This window comes from Myotis lucifugus, unplaced genomic scaffold, assembly GCF_000147115.1.
Source record: "Myotis lucifugus unplaced genomic scaffold, Myoluc2.0 scaffold_99, whole genome shotgun sequence".
Lineage (NCBI taxonomy): Eukaryota > Metazoa > Chordata > Mammalia > Chiroptera > Vespertilionidae > Myotis > Myotis lucifugus.
Window position 1 is genome coordinate 2,278,105 of NW_005871147.1, and position 14,106 is coordinate 2,292,210.

General features: G+C 36.7%; 1 protein-coding gene across 1 annotated transcript in view; it reads left to right on the plus strand.

Annotated features, from left to right (window-relative positions):
• The window catches only part of VMP1 (vacuole membrane protein 1), a 98,133-nt gene that overhangs the window by 75,295 nt on the left and 8,732 nt on the right, over positions 1-14,106 (plus strand). The window contains 1 exon segment of the mRNA XM_023756741.1: positions 1,844-1,905. Coding sequence (XP_023612509.1) covers positions 1,844-1,905 — 62 coding nt within the window.

Here is a 14,106-nt window from a genome sequence, read left to right on the forward strand (position 1 = left end):
TTGGGCTCCCACTCGAAATTGACTGAGTGTCCACTTGTGCTTGAGAGCGAGTGTACTTTTTGAAATTTATTTTTATTTATTGTCGAGGTAGGTGAACCGTGTCATTGGCATTGTGTATGTCCCTCTCTTGATTAAGGTATTGCAAATGTGTCCATATCCCCCGCCTTGTCCTCCCATCTACCCCCTCAGGTTCTCAGATTTCAGCTCCTGCTTTGATCCACGCTGGCTAGGCGAGATTTTTTTTAATGATTGTTTTTATTTGCCTTCTCTACCTTTTGGTTACATAGGCTATATTATTTAACAAAAAACAACAAAGCACTAAAGAGTTTTTTTTTTTTTTCAGGAATTTGTAGAGAGAATCTAGAATTACTCACATTTAATCAGTTATTATCACTCCTTTAAAGCTAAACTTTAATATCACCTTCTTGAAGTTAGTTAATTGTACTTATGTAACCTTTCCTTTCTCTGAACTTTTTTTTTTTTAATCCTCACCCGAGGATATTTTTCCATTAATTTTTAGAGAGTGGAAGAGAGAGGGAAAGAGAGAGAAATATCGATGTGAGAGAAACACATTGATTGGTTGCCTCCTGCACACACCCCACCAGGGCCCAGGACAGAGAGGAGCCTGCAACCAAGGTACATGCCCTTTACCGGAATTTAACCCGGGACCCTTTGGTCCACAGTCTGACATTCTATCCACTGAGCCAGACCTGCAAAGGCCCTTTCTCTGAACTTGGATATCACATTGCTTTTACCACTAATGGCATTTATAGTTTTATCTTTAGATATACATATACATAGGATTTACCATTTTTCTACTGTGTATAGAGAAATTTATAAGTATCTTTAGGGCTTGAAGTATTCTTGTCTTTCTGTTCCCTAAAATCTCTTAATAATGCCTTATATTGCCCTGATCAGTTTGGCTCAGTGGATAGAGCGTCGGCCTGGGCACTGAAGGGTCCCCGGTTCCATTCCAGTCAGCGGCATGTACCTTGGTTGTGGGCGCATCCCCAGTAGGGGGTGTGCAGGAGGCAGCTAATCGATGTTTCTCTCTCATCGATGTTTCTGACTCTCTATCCCTCTCCCTTCCTCTCTGTAAAAATCAATAAAATATTTTTTTTAAATAATAATAATGCCTTATATTATCCATAGTAACTACATTTTGTAACATTTATTGAGTTGAAAATATTTATTACACATTAGCCCTAAAGGCATCTTTACTTGTGAGGTAAGGTATCAACATTTTTCATTAATGGAGACTACCTCAATAACACCAAATTGAAAATGACCCAGGTCTGGTACAGATCCTCACTAATCTCTTGATGCCTTTGTACCCTAATCCTGAGCAGCCAAGCTCCTTCAGGACCTGAGAATGGAACTTTCATGATAAAAACTTTCCATGAAGGATGGACAGTCTTTTCAGATGCTGTGTATTAGATTTAGCCTAAAACCCTGTCATCAAGCTGGTCAGCTTTCATTTCAGTGGTGGGGGCCACGTGGGAACCCATGACTTCAGTTGTATACACCATTCTAAGATACATAAAACATGTGGAATGTCTACCCAGCCTTTGGTTTCATGACTCATATTTTTCCCTCAGACATGGTCACATATCCTAATGAGACTAGAACTGTGTTTAGGAAAAAACATCTTTAAAATACAAAGTAGGTAGGAAATGATATTTTTTATAAAGAATTTTTAAAATTGCATTTAGGGGCAGCACCTCACCTTTTTAGACTGTTAATCAGAATTGTGAATTTATATTGGTGTTTTTTGATGAAATATTTAATATTTTATTAATGCTAAATAACTATTTTAATATTAAAACTGGTGTTTTCTTTACAGAAAATCTTTGTTATAATAACGTTCAGCAAACACATAGTGGAACAGATGGTGGCTTTCATTGGGTGAGTAATTCTTTAAGGACTAATATTAGTATCACTGTTGGAATTAGAGGAAATGTATAAAAGACTTTATTGGGATAGAATTGTTGTGATAGCTCTTCATTTTTTGAGGAAATATCTTTTGCCCTATTATTAGTTAAATTGAAGACTTTCTTGAACTGCAGCAGGGAAGGATGAGGCTCAGATTAAACCGAACATAGTAAGTCATGCACTTCTTGATTTAAAAGAAGTTTCGGAGTTTGAGACTGTAGCCCCTCCAGAAAAATAAGAAATTTCTCTTTACATAAAGACATGTGTTTTGTTACAGTTTAATAATGCTTTAATACAATGCCATGTCTTTTAGCCAGATATACAGGTGCATTTAATTTAAATACAAACCTTATATAAAATATTAATCTTTCGTAGTATAAGACATGATAAGATGGCATAATATTACCAAAATATGTCAGTTATGAACCTATTACTTTGCTAGAGAAAAATCGGGCCATTTTTAAAGGCTTCTATCCAAAGCTTTTATTTTCATGTGTATAGAAGAAAGACTAGTTTTAACATATGCTTTAAATGGTAGTGTTACAAATTTTGGTAGTTCACATTGATAAAACAGTAAAGAAAAACTCATTTTGTTTGGTTAATCAAATTAGCTGTCAACTGGAATGTGAGTACTGTCAGATATTAAATGAAACTTTTTAAATATGTGAATTTTTATTCAGTGTTTACAGGAGAGAGGTTTTTTTCCATTTAATAGCATTACTGACCCATAGTGGGAAAGTGTTACCTTGAAGTGTCCTTTATGTAGTTTTGGCATAAAATTTTATCTTAAAAGCCATTTATGAAACAAAACATTTAGGAAAATTTCTGCTATTTAAAAAAATGGCCACTTTGAGGTGAATTCATCAGTGTTAAATTTATTATTCTTTAAACCATACATGGTATATTATATTTTCTCTTTTCTGTATATGGTATGTTTTATCAAAATAGTTTTTAATATTTTCTATTTAGTTTTTAATATAAAATTGAGGAAAAACATATTCTTGAGAATATACTCAGTGGAGCCAGTCATTGGTTCTGATTATAAATATGGATTGTAGCTTGTACATTAAAATTTAATTACTCGTTTTTTGTTGCTTGAATCCTTAAAAATAAAGTGGTTTTAAAGTAACCATATGCTGCATTAAAAAAGAATTGGAATACCCTTGTTCCTTAGTTTTAAATACTATGAAGGCATTTCCTCTGTTCATAGAGAATAGTGTTCCACCTTGAGAAAATTCTGAAGGACGTATACCTAGCTAACTACCACATAAACCCACATTGTAGGAGTGACTGTGCTCACAGCACCCTCCATTCTTCCTTTCTCCTTTTCCCATCCTGAACATGTAGAGAAGGAAGTTTCTTGGCTACTTTTACATCCTCACCACTACCACCTTTTGTTTCCCCAGCCTTTGGAGTTTCTAAAGAATTAGATTAGTTAGCTCCCTGTCTCAGCTACCCACATCCAGTGTCATTCCCTTCTGATCTGATCATCATACTGCAGTTAGTAACTTTAAAAAAAATCTTGCCCAGCCATTCGTAGCTCAGTGGTTGAGCGTCACCTATGAACCAGGAGGTCACGGTTCAATTCCCAATCAGGGCACATGCCCGGGTTATGGGCTCAGTCCCCGGTGCAGTGATGGTGAACCTTTTGAGCTCGGCGTGTCAGCATTTTGAAAAACCCTAACTTAACTCTGGTGCCGTGTCACATATAGAAATTTTTTGATATTTGCAACCATAGTAAAACAAAGACTTATATTTTTGATATTTATTTTATATATTTAAATGCCATTTAGCAAACAAAAATCAACCAAAAAAATGAGTTCATGTGTCACCTCTGACACGCGTGTCATAGGTTCGCCATCACTGCCCCAGTGGAAAAGTATCCTCCAGTGAGGATTAACAGAAAAAATAAAATTAAAAATCAATGAAAAAACATATCCTTGGGTGAGGTTAAAAAAAATAAGTAGCTTAGTTGTTTATTTCAGAAAAGGGAAGGAAGACAGTCAGAGTGATTCCCTAGACCCATTGTTGAGTTGAACTCAAAATACTGCCAGTAGCTTGCTGTAGAACCATTCTTTGATTATTAGTAATCCGTCTTCACATTGTTAAAACTCAAAATGGTATAACAAATCATCAAACTAAACTAGGAAAGTTTGGAATACAGCCTTTTTAAGGATATCTTAAAACTGTGTACCCATAATTAAGGAAGTGATGAATTGCCGTGGTCGAGAAAAAAATCAAAAGACAAAAAGTCAGCAACAGTTCAAATTTACAATAAAATTATGAGATACTAAGGCAAGGAAGAATGAAAAATGAATCTCAAGAGTAAGGACAGTTATGGAGTGGAAGATGAAAAGAACACACGGGCTTTGGACAAAATAAATCCAAATTTGAATGTGAACTCTGCCACAGTTATTTAATTCTGTGTCCACTGTTCTTTCAAACAACATGAGTTGAGTAGCATTGTTTTGAGTAGAATTTCTTTTTCCAGTTTAGGAGGCTACTGATACCCTTTCCAACTTCCAGTCAAAATGTGAAATGTCCTATATCAAAGTATTATATAGTTTAGTTGAAACAAACTCATGTCAGTGATTTGATATTTCAAAGCATGTGTTTAATTTTTTAATTTATCTTTATTGTTGAAAGTATTAGAGATGTCCCCCTTTTTTTCTCCATTGACCCCCTCCACCTTGTACTTGCCTCCCCAATCCCCCCACTCCCCCCCCCCACCCCCGCCCAGGCCTTCACCACACTATTGTCTGTGTCCATGTGTTATGCATTTAAGTTCTTTGGTTTGGCATGTGGATTTTTAAAATGTCTTTCCTCTTGGCCTAGCCGGTTTGGCTCAGTGGATAGAGCATTGGCCTGTAATTGAAGGTCTCGGGTTTGATTCCAGCCAAGGACACATGCCTAGGTTGTGGGCTCGATCCCCAGTGTGGGGTGTGCAGGAGGCAGCCAATCAATGATTCTCTCTCATCATTGATGTTTCTATCTCTCCCCTCTCCCTTCCTCTCTGAAATCAATAAAAAAATATATAATTAAAATAAAATAAAAGGCCTCTCCTCTTAAGTTTTATGTTACCTGTGTTCTCAAAGTGTCATTTTCAAAAATTTCTACTGACTGGATGGAAAGGTAGACTACTAAGTGACTATTTTGTGTGCTCTGAGGAAAGATTGAGGGAAGGCCTATTTCCTTAAAGAAAGTACCCATTTATTTTCTTCTCTGATTCATAAAATGCCTTTAACCAGGACAAAGTTTTTATCAAAGATTACATAAATAATTCTTGAAGGTACTATTTTTTTAACATACTCTGAGCATTCTACATACATTATTATTATTGTTTACTTCTAATTGCAGCCATGTATGATGCGTATTTATCTCCCTTTTATTAAGGAAATGAGCTCTGAGTGGTTAAAAATAATTAACTTATATAATTCTTTATTTTAGTGTTTTTTAAATTCATAAAAGAGGTTCATACCATATGTAATCTTTTGGAACTTTTCACTTATATTGCTAATATCATTGTGTGTGGCTGAAAATTATTTATTTTGACTGTTATATGTTCCATTGGGTAATTATTCATCCATTCTCCCTTGATAGATACTTCAAATGTTTTCATGTTTTTTTCTGTTTTAAATAAATATGAGCACTTCTTATCATAAGATAGGTGAGCACATAGTAAGGAGCCTAAGGGTCTGATGAAAACACAGAAGGATAAGGTAAACCAAAGAGAGATTGGACATAGAAGCAAGATAACCCTTAGTTTCGATAAGTTAAGGTAACTTAGTTTTGTCTATGATCAAATTTGGGCAAAATCTCACTACTGGTGTGCCTGTCGCCTGCCAGGCCAACGCTACTCACCTCCCCCCGGTGTGGCAGGGGAAGTGTTCGTGTTGACCAATTACATCTGTAGCAGGAGGTTTAGTATTAATTTTATACAGGTTTGAATGCTACACTGATGACTAAAGGAAAATTCCTTCCCCGAAGGGCTCCTGGTCTCACGGTAACTATGGTGTGGCCAGCCGAATATGATACCCTAAGTATGCTTTTGGCCTCTGGTATTTTTAGTACAGTGTGTCTTTGTGCAATAGTCCTAAGGTCCCAGGGAGAATGTAAGCCCTACTTTCAAAATTTACTGTAATTTTATTTTATTTCATTTTAATTTTTATAAGAGTGTATTTAAGCCAAACTGATGACATGTGCCCAGGGGCAAGATCTCAGATGCTCTGGAGAATAACAGTTTTGCAGCTTCTTTTATGCATTTGAAGTTCTAAACATTACTGTAATTTTAAATGTAAATTATTCTCCTCAGAAATAATAATTAGTCGATTTATTTTTTGGACGGTGCTGGAAAATAATTGCCAGTGTCGTTAGGTTTAGGGAAAAGTATTCTGTTATCCATTCCTAAATCAGAGGGTTTGTCTAGTTATGTATGGAAATCTGAACAGATGTAACAAATCAGATATTCTGAGAGAAATTAGAATACAAATAACAGCCTTGAGAAAAAGCTTTTTGGTTTATGGGATGTTTGGCAGGAGGACAGAAAGAAGGTTTGAAAGAACGAGTAGGCATGTAGTGGAGTTTTTCACTCCTTGGCATCCTGGGTTGAAATAAGTCAAGGGACAGAACCAAGAACCAGGGAACTTTAGAGCTTCAAAGGCATCATATTTATTGCTGTCTTCTTTTTTTCATTAAGATTTAAACTGATTTTTATTTAGACTTTATCTTATGAGAGAAACCTAGACATGTTTCTTAAAGAGAACCAAGTATAACTTTAAAATCATGATTAAGATGACATGTCCGGTATTCTCACTAAAGAAAGATGAGAATTTCCAGAAAATAACATTAAGCGTATGACCCGTAACAAACCATATGCAGAACATTGGCTCATTGTCAGGTTGCCAGTGTCTTATTAGAAGACAAAGTCCCCAGTTTTACCACACAAGAAAGTTTCCATAACTCAATCACTGAACTTGCAGGGGGAGGGGTTGGCTGAAGCAGGGACTTTTTACCAGATACAGAATGTTCCATGCTCTTCTTTGCTGTCTCCTGTTTCTGAGTTAACTTAATGTTTGACCTCAGAGTCGGACTTGCCTGTGGCAAGAGAGATCATTTTAACCAGGGAGTAATTAATGTTTGAATCTTAATACTGTTTCTCGCTCCTCACTCTATAACAAGTGGTCAGAATGACCTAACGTTGGCCTGGACATTTTCCTCTACAGAAAAAAAATCTGTCCTTTCATTTTAAAATATAAAATAGTTCATGTACTTGATTCTCTTTTACTTTGATCATTGTAGAACAATCAGGAAAAGTTATGGGAGTGTGGAACACAAATATTTGTATTAACTGAAAAAGGATACATGGACCCTGTTTAAGACCTAGCTGCTGAGATTGTTATACACACTGATTTCATGATAATCTTCTGTGATTTAGGTAGTGTTAAAAAAACAGACAACAGGCCTTACATGGAGTCACTTGTGTTAACTCCACAATACAAACTGAGACTTAATACCTAACTTAATTACAGTTTCAACCTCTCCCAGGAGTGGAGTCTTAAACCAGTCGATCTGTAATTACCTGGTCAGCACTAGTGAGGTAATCTGCCTGCTGGACCCCTGCTGTCCCCCAAAGGAAGGTGACCTTACACTCTTTGCTGGTAACTTCCTTGTCCTCTCCTCCTGCCTATAAAAGACTTCCTTCATTTTATACAGCTCTTCAGAGCTCCATTCTATCTGCTAATGGGATGCTGCCTGACCCATGCCTCGTAGAATAAAGCCAGTAAGATCTTTAAAATTTAGTCAATTGAACTTTGTTTCGTAACAGTAGAAAACTCTTTCCTCTTCATGTCCTCTTCATATAGTTCATCTTCTCTTTTGACTCTTAACTCTTCTATGTTTGTTGCTGATATTGGGAGGCAGCATAGTTAAAGGTTAAAGAGGAATTCTGGAGTTAAACTGTTTAGATGAGAAATTGGCATTGTATTAGGAGGTTACTATTAACCATAATTAGAGCATTTCTGTAGAATGTTGAAAACAAACTCAGTTAAGTGTTCTGTAAATATTTGTTGGCTTCATTAATTCATTTTTTCATTATTAGGACAGACCTCTTTGTATTACAGACTGAGGGAAAGACTAGTAAAAAGCTAGAGATGGAAAATACAAATGAAAAAAAGGAAGGATTGCCCTGGCCAGTGTGGCTCAATGGTAGAACATCGACCCATGAACCAGGAGATTGTGGTTTGATTACTGGTCAGGGCACATGCCCAGGTTGTGGACTCCATCCTCCTAGGGGGCATGCAGGAGGCAGCTGATTGATGTTTCTCTCTTATCATTGATGTTTCTCTCTCTCCCTCCCTCTCCCTTCCTCTCTCTGAAATCAATAAAAACATTTTTTAAAAACAATAAAAAACAAACAAACATTTTTTAAAAGGGAGGGTGTGGGTAGAAAATTTGCATTTAGTGAGCACCCACTGTTCCAGAGTTAGAGAAAGAGGTAATCTGCTTGAAGTTGAAAATTTGGACAAGAGTATCAGTTTCAAATGGCTGCTTTGTGAATTTAATAAGGGGTCCGCATGAATTCTTTCTGTCCACGCTCCTCTCATTCATTCGTGTATGTTCCTGGCACAACTGAAACTAGTTACTACCCATGTTACTTTCAGTGAGAAACCTACTGGTTTGGTTTTGTGGGTATAAATATATCTTTTTCTCTCATCATCCTACTAGATTAAGTTCTTTGAGAGCAGAACTCATTACTTTTTTTTTTCTTAGTTATCTACTACATATAGTGATTTTCAGTGTAAGTAATAATAATTGAAATAATTGGATTGTTCTTAAATGATATTGAGTTCCAGTCAGTACTATCACTTTTTTATCCACTCATCATCACACCGCTTTGAATAATCTAAAAGACATGTCACCTTAAATTTAAAATTCTGCTAACTATTCTTGACCTTTAGTGGTCCCTAGTGCTGATTTTATTCTTATAATTCAATGGGTCTTTAAGCCAGCCACAGATTGATTGGTCACCATATAAAGCTCCTCTAATCTGTTATTTTCTATAACTAAAATCAGTTGATTTTTTTTTCTGGAATATAAAGCTCTTTTTTATTAAAGTATAGTTGACATGCAGTATTATTCATTTCAGGTGTATAACATAGTGAGATTTCACATTTATACATCTTACAAAGTGATCACCACAGAAAATCCGCTATCCATCTGTCACCATACAAAGTTATTGTAATATTATTGACTGTATTCCCTGTGTTGTACTTTAGGGACTTAGTTATGTTATAAGTTTTTACCTCTTAATCCTCTTCACCTTTTTGCCTGTAAGCCCACCGCCCAACCCTCTATCTGTTTTTCTGTGTATGAATCTGTTTGTTTTGTTTGTTCATTTGTTTAGTTTTTTAGATTCCACACATAAATGAAATGATAAAAGTATTTGTCTCTCTGACTATTTCACTTAGCATCATACCCTCTAGGTCTATTCATGTCACAAATAGCAAGACTTCATTCTTTTCGTGACTGAGTAATATTCCTCTGTATGTGTGATATATATGTATATATATGTGTGTATGTATGTACTCACTTCTTCTTTATCCATTCACCTATTGAATAACACCTAAGTTGCTTCCATATCTTGGCTATTGTAAATAATACTTCGGTGAACATAGGGGTGCATATATCTTTTTTAATTCGTGTTTCATTTTCTTCAGAAAAGTACCCAGAAGTGGAATTGCTGGATCTTTCTTTGTCTTTTATTATAGCTTTTGTTTTAAAGTTTATTTTGTCTGATATTTTAACACATTTTGTTTTGACAACCAATCACTTTTACTTGATTCTTATAGACCACTCCTTTAGCTCTGGCCTCATTCATTAACATAAATGCCTGCTTGTCTCCTGCTCAAGTCTAAATTCTGAAATGAAGTTTTGTTCCAAAAGCTTCCCTTTAATGATAGCATATTTCACAGAATAGCTGCTAGTTATAAGGAGGTCTTCACTTCATTCTAACTCTTACAGAAAATAATTCCAAATGTTCAAAAGGAAGGACAATTACAAATCCTTTTTTTGAAAGATGCCTGTAATAGGAATATGTTGTAAGGCAGTAGCAACAATACACCTGATGTTTCTATGTAAAGCAGTGGTCTTCCTTCTGCACAGCCACTTAGAAAGGGAGGGTGTCATGTGTTTATAATACTACTTTAGCACACAATGGACTAACGAGTACAAAAGAGGTTTTAATAATTTGAAAGGGGCACAGATGTGAATGAAATTCAAGACGTTTTAATTCCAAATCCTGGAGTTGAATCACAACGTATTTTAAATGGTGCTGGAGGCTATCCACCCAAATTTATATAGATGAGAAAGCCGTAGGTTGTTTATTTATTGCATAGTTTTTATTCTGAATTTATTTTATTGAGGTATCTTGCAAGATCCTGAGATGTAAAGGAACTTGGTTTTGGGCGGGCTACTACATTTCAGATCCAAATGCAAGTAGAATACACCAGTTACCAATTTTTGTTATCAGCCTCAAAAATTGAAATTCCCCATCAAGTTAAATGGGAAAATTAATAACACTTTCATTCAAGTCACACAGAAGTACTGGATCCATTTTTACTAGGTTAAATATAAGTTGATATTCAGGTAGCACCAGTTCATTTACTTGTCATATTCCTGGGTTTATTAGATATCAGTTTGTTTTTCTTTTTTTCCTATTTGTTTTTTCTAATCTCTGAGGACTAAAAGGCTATAATCATCATGGAAATCAGCCTGATGGCCTTTGGCTTCTTCTGCATCATAAATTCCCCCTCCCCTCTCTCCAGGGCATTCTACCTTAGGAGGAAAGTTTCATTTTCAGGGCAATCTATCACTGTTGAACCAGGCCAGGAGTCTGAGATCCATTCTGAGTCACCATGAATAGAACTCTAGTACTGGTTGGGCCCCAGGGAAACTGGTGGTTAAATACTGTGAGAATCTTTATCAGACAGGAAATGACAACTCATTAAAATACTAACCGTTAAGCCTGTTTAGATCACGCCTAGGGAGTGGGCAGAAAAATTTAACTCTGTAGTGTTTGACTAAAGTGTGTACATTTCTGAAAACAGAATTATTTATAAGACTGTTATCAAGGCGAAACCGGTTTGGCTCAGTGGATAGAGCGTCAGCCTGCGGACTGAGGGGTCCCAGGTTCGATTCCGGTCAAGGGCATGTACCTTGGTTGTGGGCACATCCCCAGTAGGAGGTGTGCAGGAGGCAGCTGATCGATGTTTCTGTCTCATCAATGTTTCTAGCTCTCTCTCTCTCCCTTCCTCTCTGTAAAAAATCAATAAAATATATATTTTTTTAAAAAGACTGTTATCAAGAAAGAAAATTTCTAGTCCATCATGTTGCTGAAGTTCTGCCAAACTGTCATTGCCTCTTTTGTACAAAAGATGTAGTGGGGGTGGGAAGAGAAGGGGCTTTTATTTCATCCCTGAAAGTATATCCTAGAGGCACCATGATTGTACAGTTTAGTCTCTTTAGGAGAAGAGGTGTCTGCTGGCTTTTCTGGTTAGGGCTCTCCTGTGCTCCTGAGCCAAATCTCAATTGATAGAAGATTTCTCTGGAGTCGGAGGATAAATGTGATGTTTTGATAGACTATAATAATCCTCAATTAACCAAGAAAATTTTTAAAGATCCTGATACTCCTTTGAAAAACAAGTTTTAACTGTGGACACAGTCCCTTGAGGTTTGGCTTTCCAGATTCTTTTCTTTTTTTTTCTTTTTCTTTTTTTTTTATTGATTTCAGAGAAGGAGAGAAATAGAAACATCAGTGATGAGAGAGAATCATCAACTGGGGACTGAGCCTGCAGTCCGGGCATATGCCCTTGAACAGAATCGAACCCGGGACCCTTCAGTCTGAAGGCCAAGGCTCTACCCGCCAAACTGGTTAGGGCGCTTTCCAGATTCTTAAAGGCCCTCTTCATAGTGGCCTATTAGAAGAATGAGTGAAAAAGAGACAGATAGTCCACATCTTTGTAGAAATATATCTTTTATTTCCTCTAATATATTACCTAACAATCCTGCATTGAGTTGGTCTTCTAATTAAGTCTTAAAATATTTTTTACCTTTTGGGAACAAAGTGTAATATTTGTACCCTTTACAGTTCCGCTTCATGGTAATTTTAGTACTTCTATTTATATTTATTTTGATCTTTGTTATTTCTTTGTGTGTATTTTTATAACATATATAACATTATTATGGTAGCACATATATATAACATTTACATATATATATATGGAAGAGTAGGAAGTCCACAATACAAAGGGGGCTTATGATAAGCATGTTGCAATTTATTATGTTTTTTCTATCTCCATTAATCAGATTTATACCTTTTAATTCCTAGTTTTAACTAAACAAACCCTCACAAACAGGCAGTGAATTGAAGAGTTTCCTATAAATAAACAGTAGAAGGACGATAATACTAATAATGAACTCACAAGAAACAGCAAAAAAGTTGCAGCATTGATATTTCACCTACTCCTAGTATATGTCTATAGGAATCAGCCAAAACAATCTCAATAAAGGACAAGTGTATAATATGCCTCAAATAGTCACTAATAATAGCATGAAAGCCATCATAATTAGCGATACATTTAATGTAATTTTTAGCCCTGGCTGGTGTGGCTCAGTTAGTTGGAGCATCTTCCAGTGTACCAAAAGATCCCAGGTTCAGTTCTCGGTCAGGGCACGTACCCAGGTTGCGGATTCGATCCCAAGTCAGGGCAAGTATACCAGTGTTTCTCTTTCACTTCCATGTTTCTCTCTCCCCGCTTCCCCCTTCCTTTATTACTTAAAAATAATAAAGTAATAATTTATAGAAGAGGGTAGAGGGGAAGTAAATGGCAATGGAAGGATACTTGACTTGGGGTGGTGAACACAAAGCAACATATAGCCCAGTATGGTTCAGTGGTTGAGCGTCAATCTATGAACCAGGAGGTCACAGTTCTATTCCCGGTTAGGGCATATGCCCAGGTTGAGGACTCATTCCCTAGTAGAGGGCATGCAGGGCTCGAGAGCCTCAGTTTGCCGACCACGGATCTAGGCTCCTTTGCCGTTAAAAGCCACTATCTAAAAGTACCAGTCATCATCGGTAGTCTACTTCAAAAGATCTCTGTTATACTTTTTAAATTATAGCAGCAGGAGAATTGATTAAATCCTCTCCTTACTTTCTTTTTGTACTATTCCTGCCTTGAATCTTATTCTAAAGGCATTTTCTCATATTTTTAAGTTTTCAAAGGTTTAATCACACCCGAGACCAGCGATTTTCAACCTTTTTTCATCTCATGGCACACATAAACTAATTACTAAAAATCTGCAGCGCACCAAAAAATATATTTTTTATCAGTGGTTGGAGTGCTGACCCTTGGATTGAAGGGTCCCAGGTTCAGTTCCCGTCAAGGGCACATACTTCGGTTGCAGGCTCGATCCCCAGCCTGGTTGGGGCATGGGTGAGAGGCAACAATCTGTGTGCCTCTCTCTCTCTCTCTCTCTCTCTCTCTCTCTCTCTCCCTCCCCCCCTTCCCCATCCCTCCCTCCCTCCCTCTTCTCCTCTCATCTCTCTCTAAATATCAATGGAAAAATGTCCTCCAGTGAGGATTAACGACAACCAAAAAATAGATATAGCCATAACCGGTTTGGCTCAGTGGATAGAGCATCGGCCTGCGGACTGAAAGGTCCCAGGTTCGATTCCGGTCAAGGGCATGTACCTTGGTTGCAGGGACATCCCCAGTAGGAGGTGTGCAGGAGGCGGCTGATCGATGTTTCTCATCGATGTTTCTAACTCTCTCTCTCCCTTCCTCTCTGTAAAAAATAAAATATATATTTTTTTAAAAAAATAGATATAACTTTGACTCATTCACACCGGACAGCTATTGTTGTGTTGGCTGTTGTCATTTTTTTATTTGACAATCTAAGGGTTTAAAAGAGGTCAGTGCCCCTGACTAACTAGTCATGTACTGCATGTTTTAAAAATTCTTGCAGCACACCGGTTGAAAATCGCTGCCCTAGCCTAGACAATATGATTCATCATCAGAGGTATATTACATAAATTAGTCTCAAAGTACTTCACAGTGAACCAAAGGTAAAAAAACATTGTGCCCACATTTTCTTCTAAGAAAGATAAAGGCTCGTTAC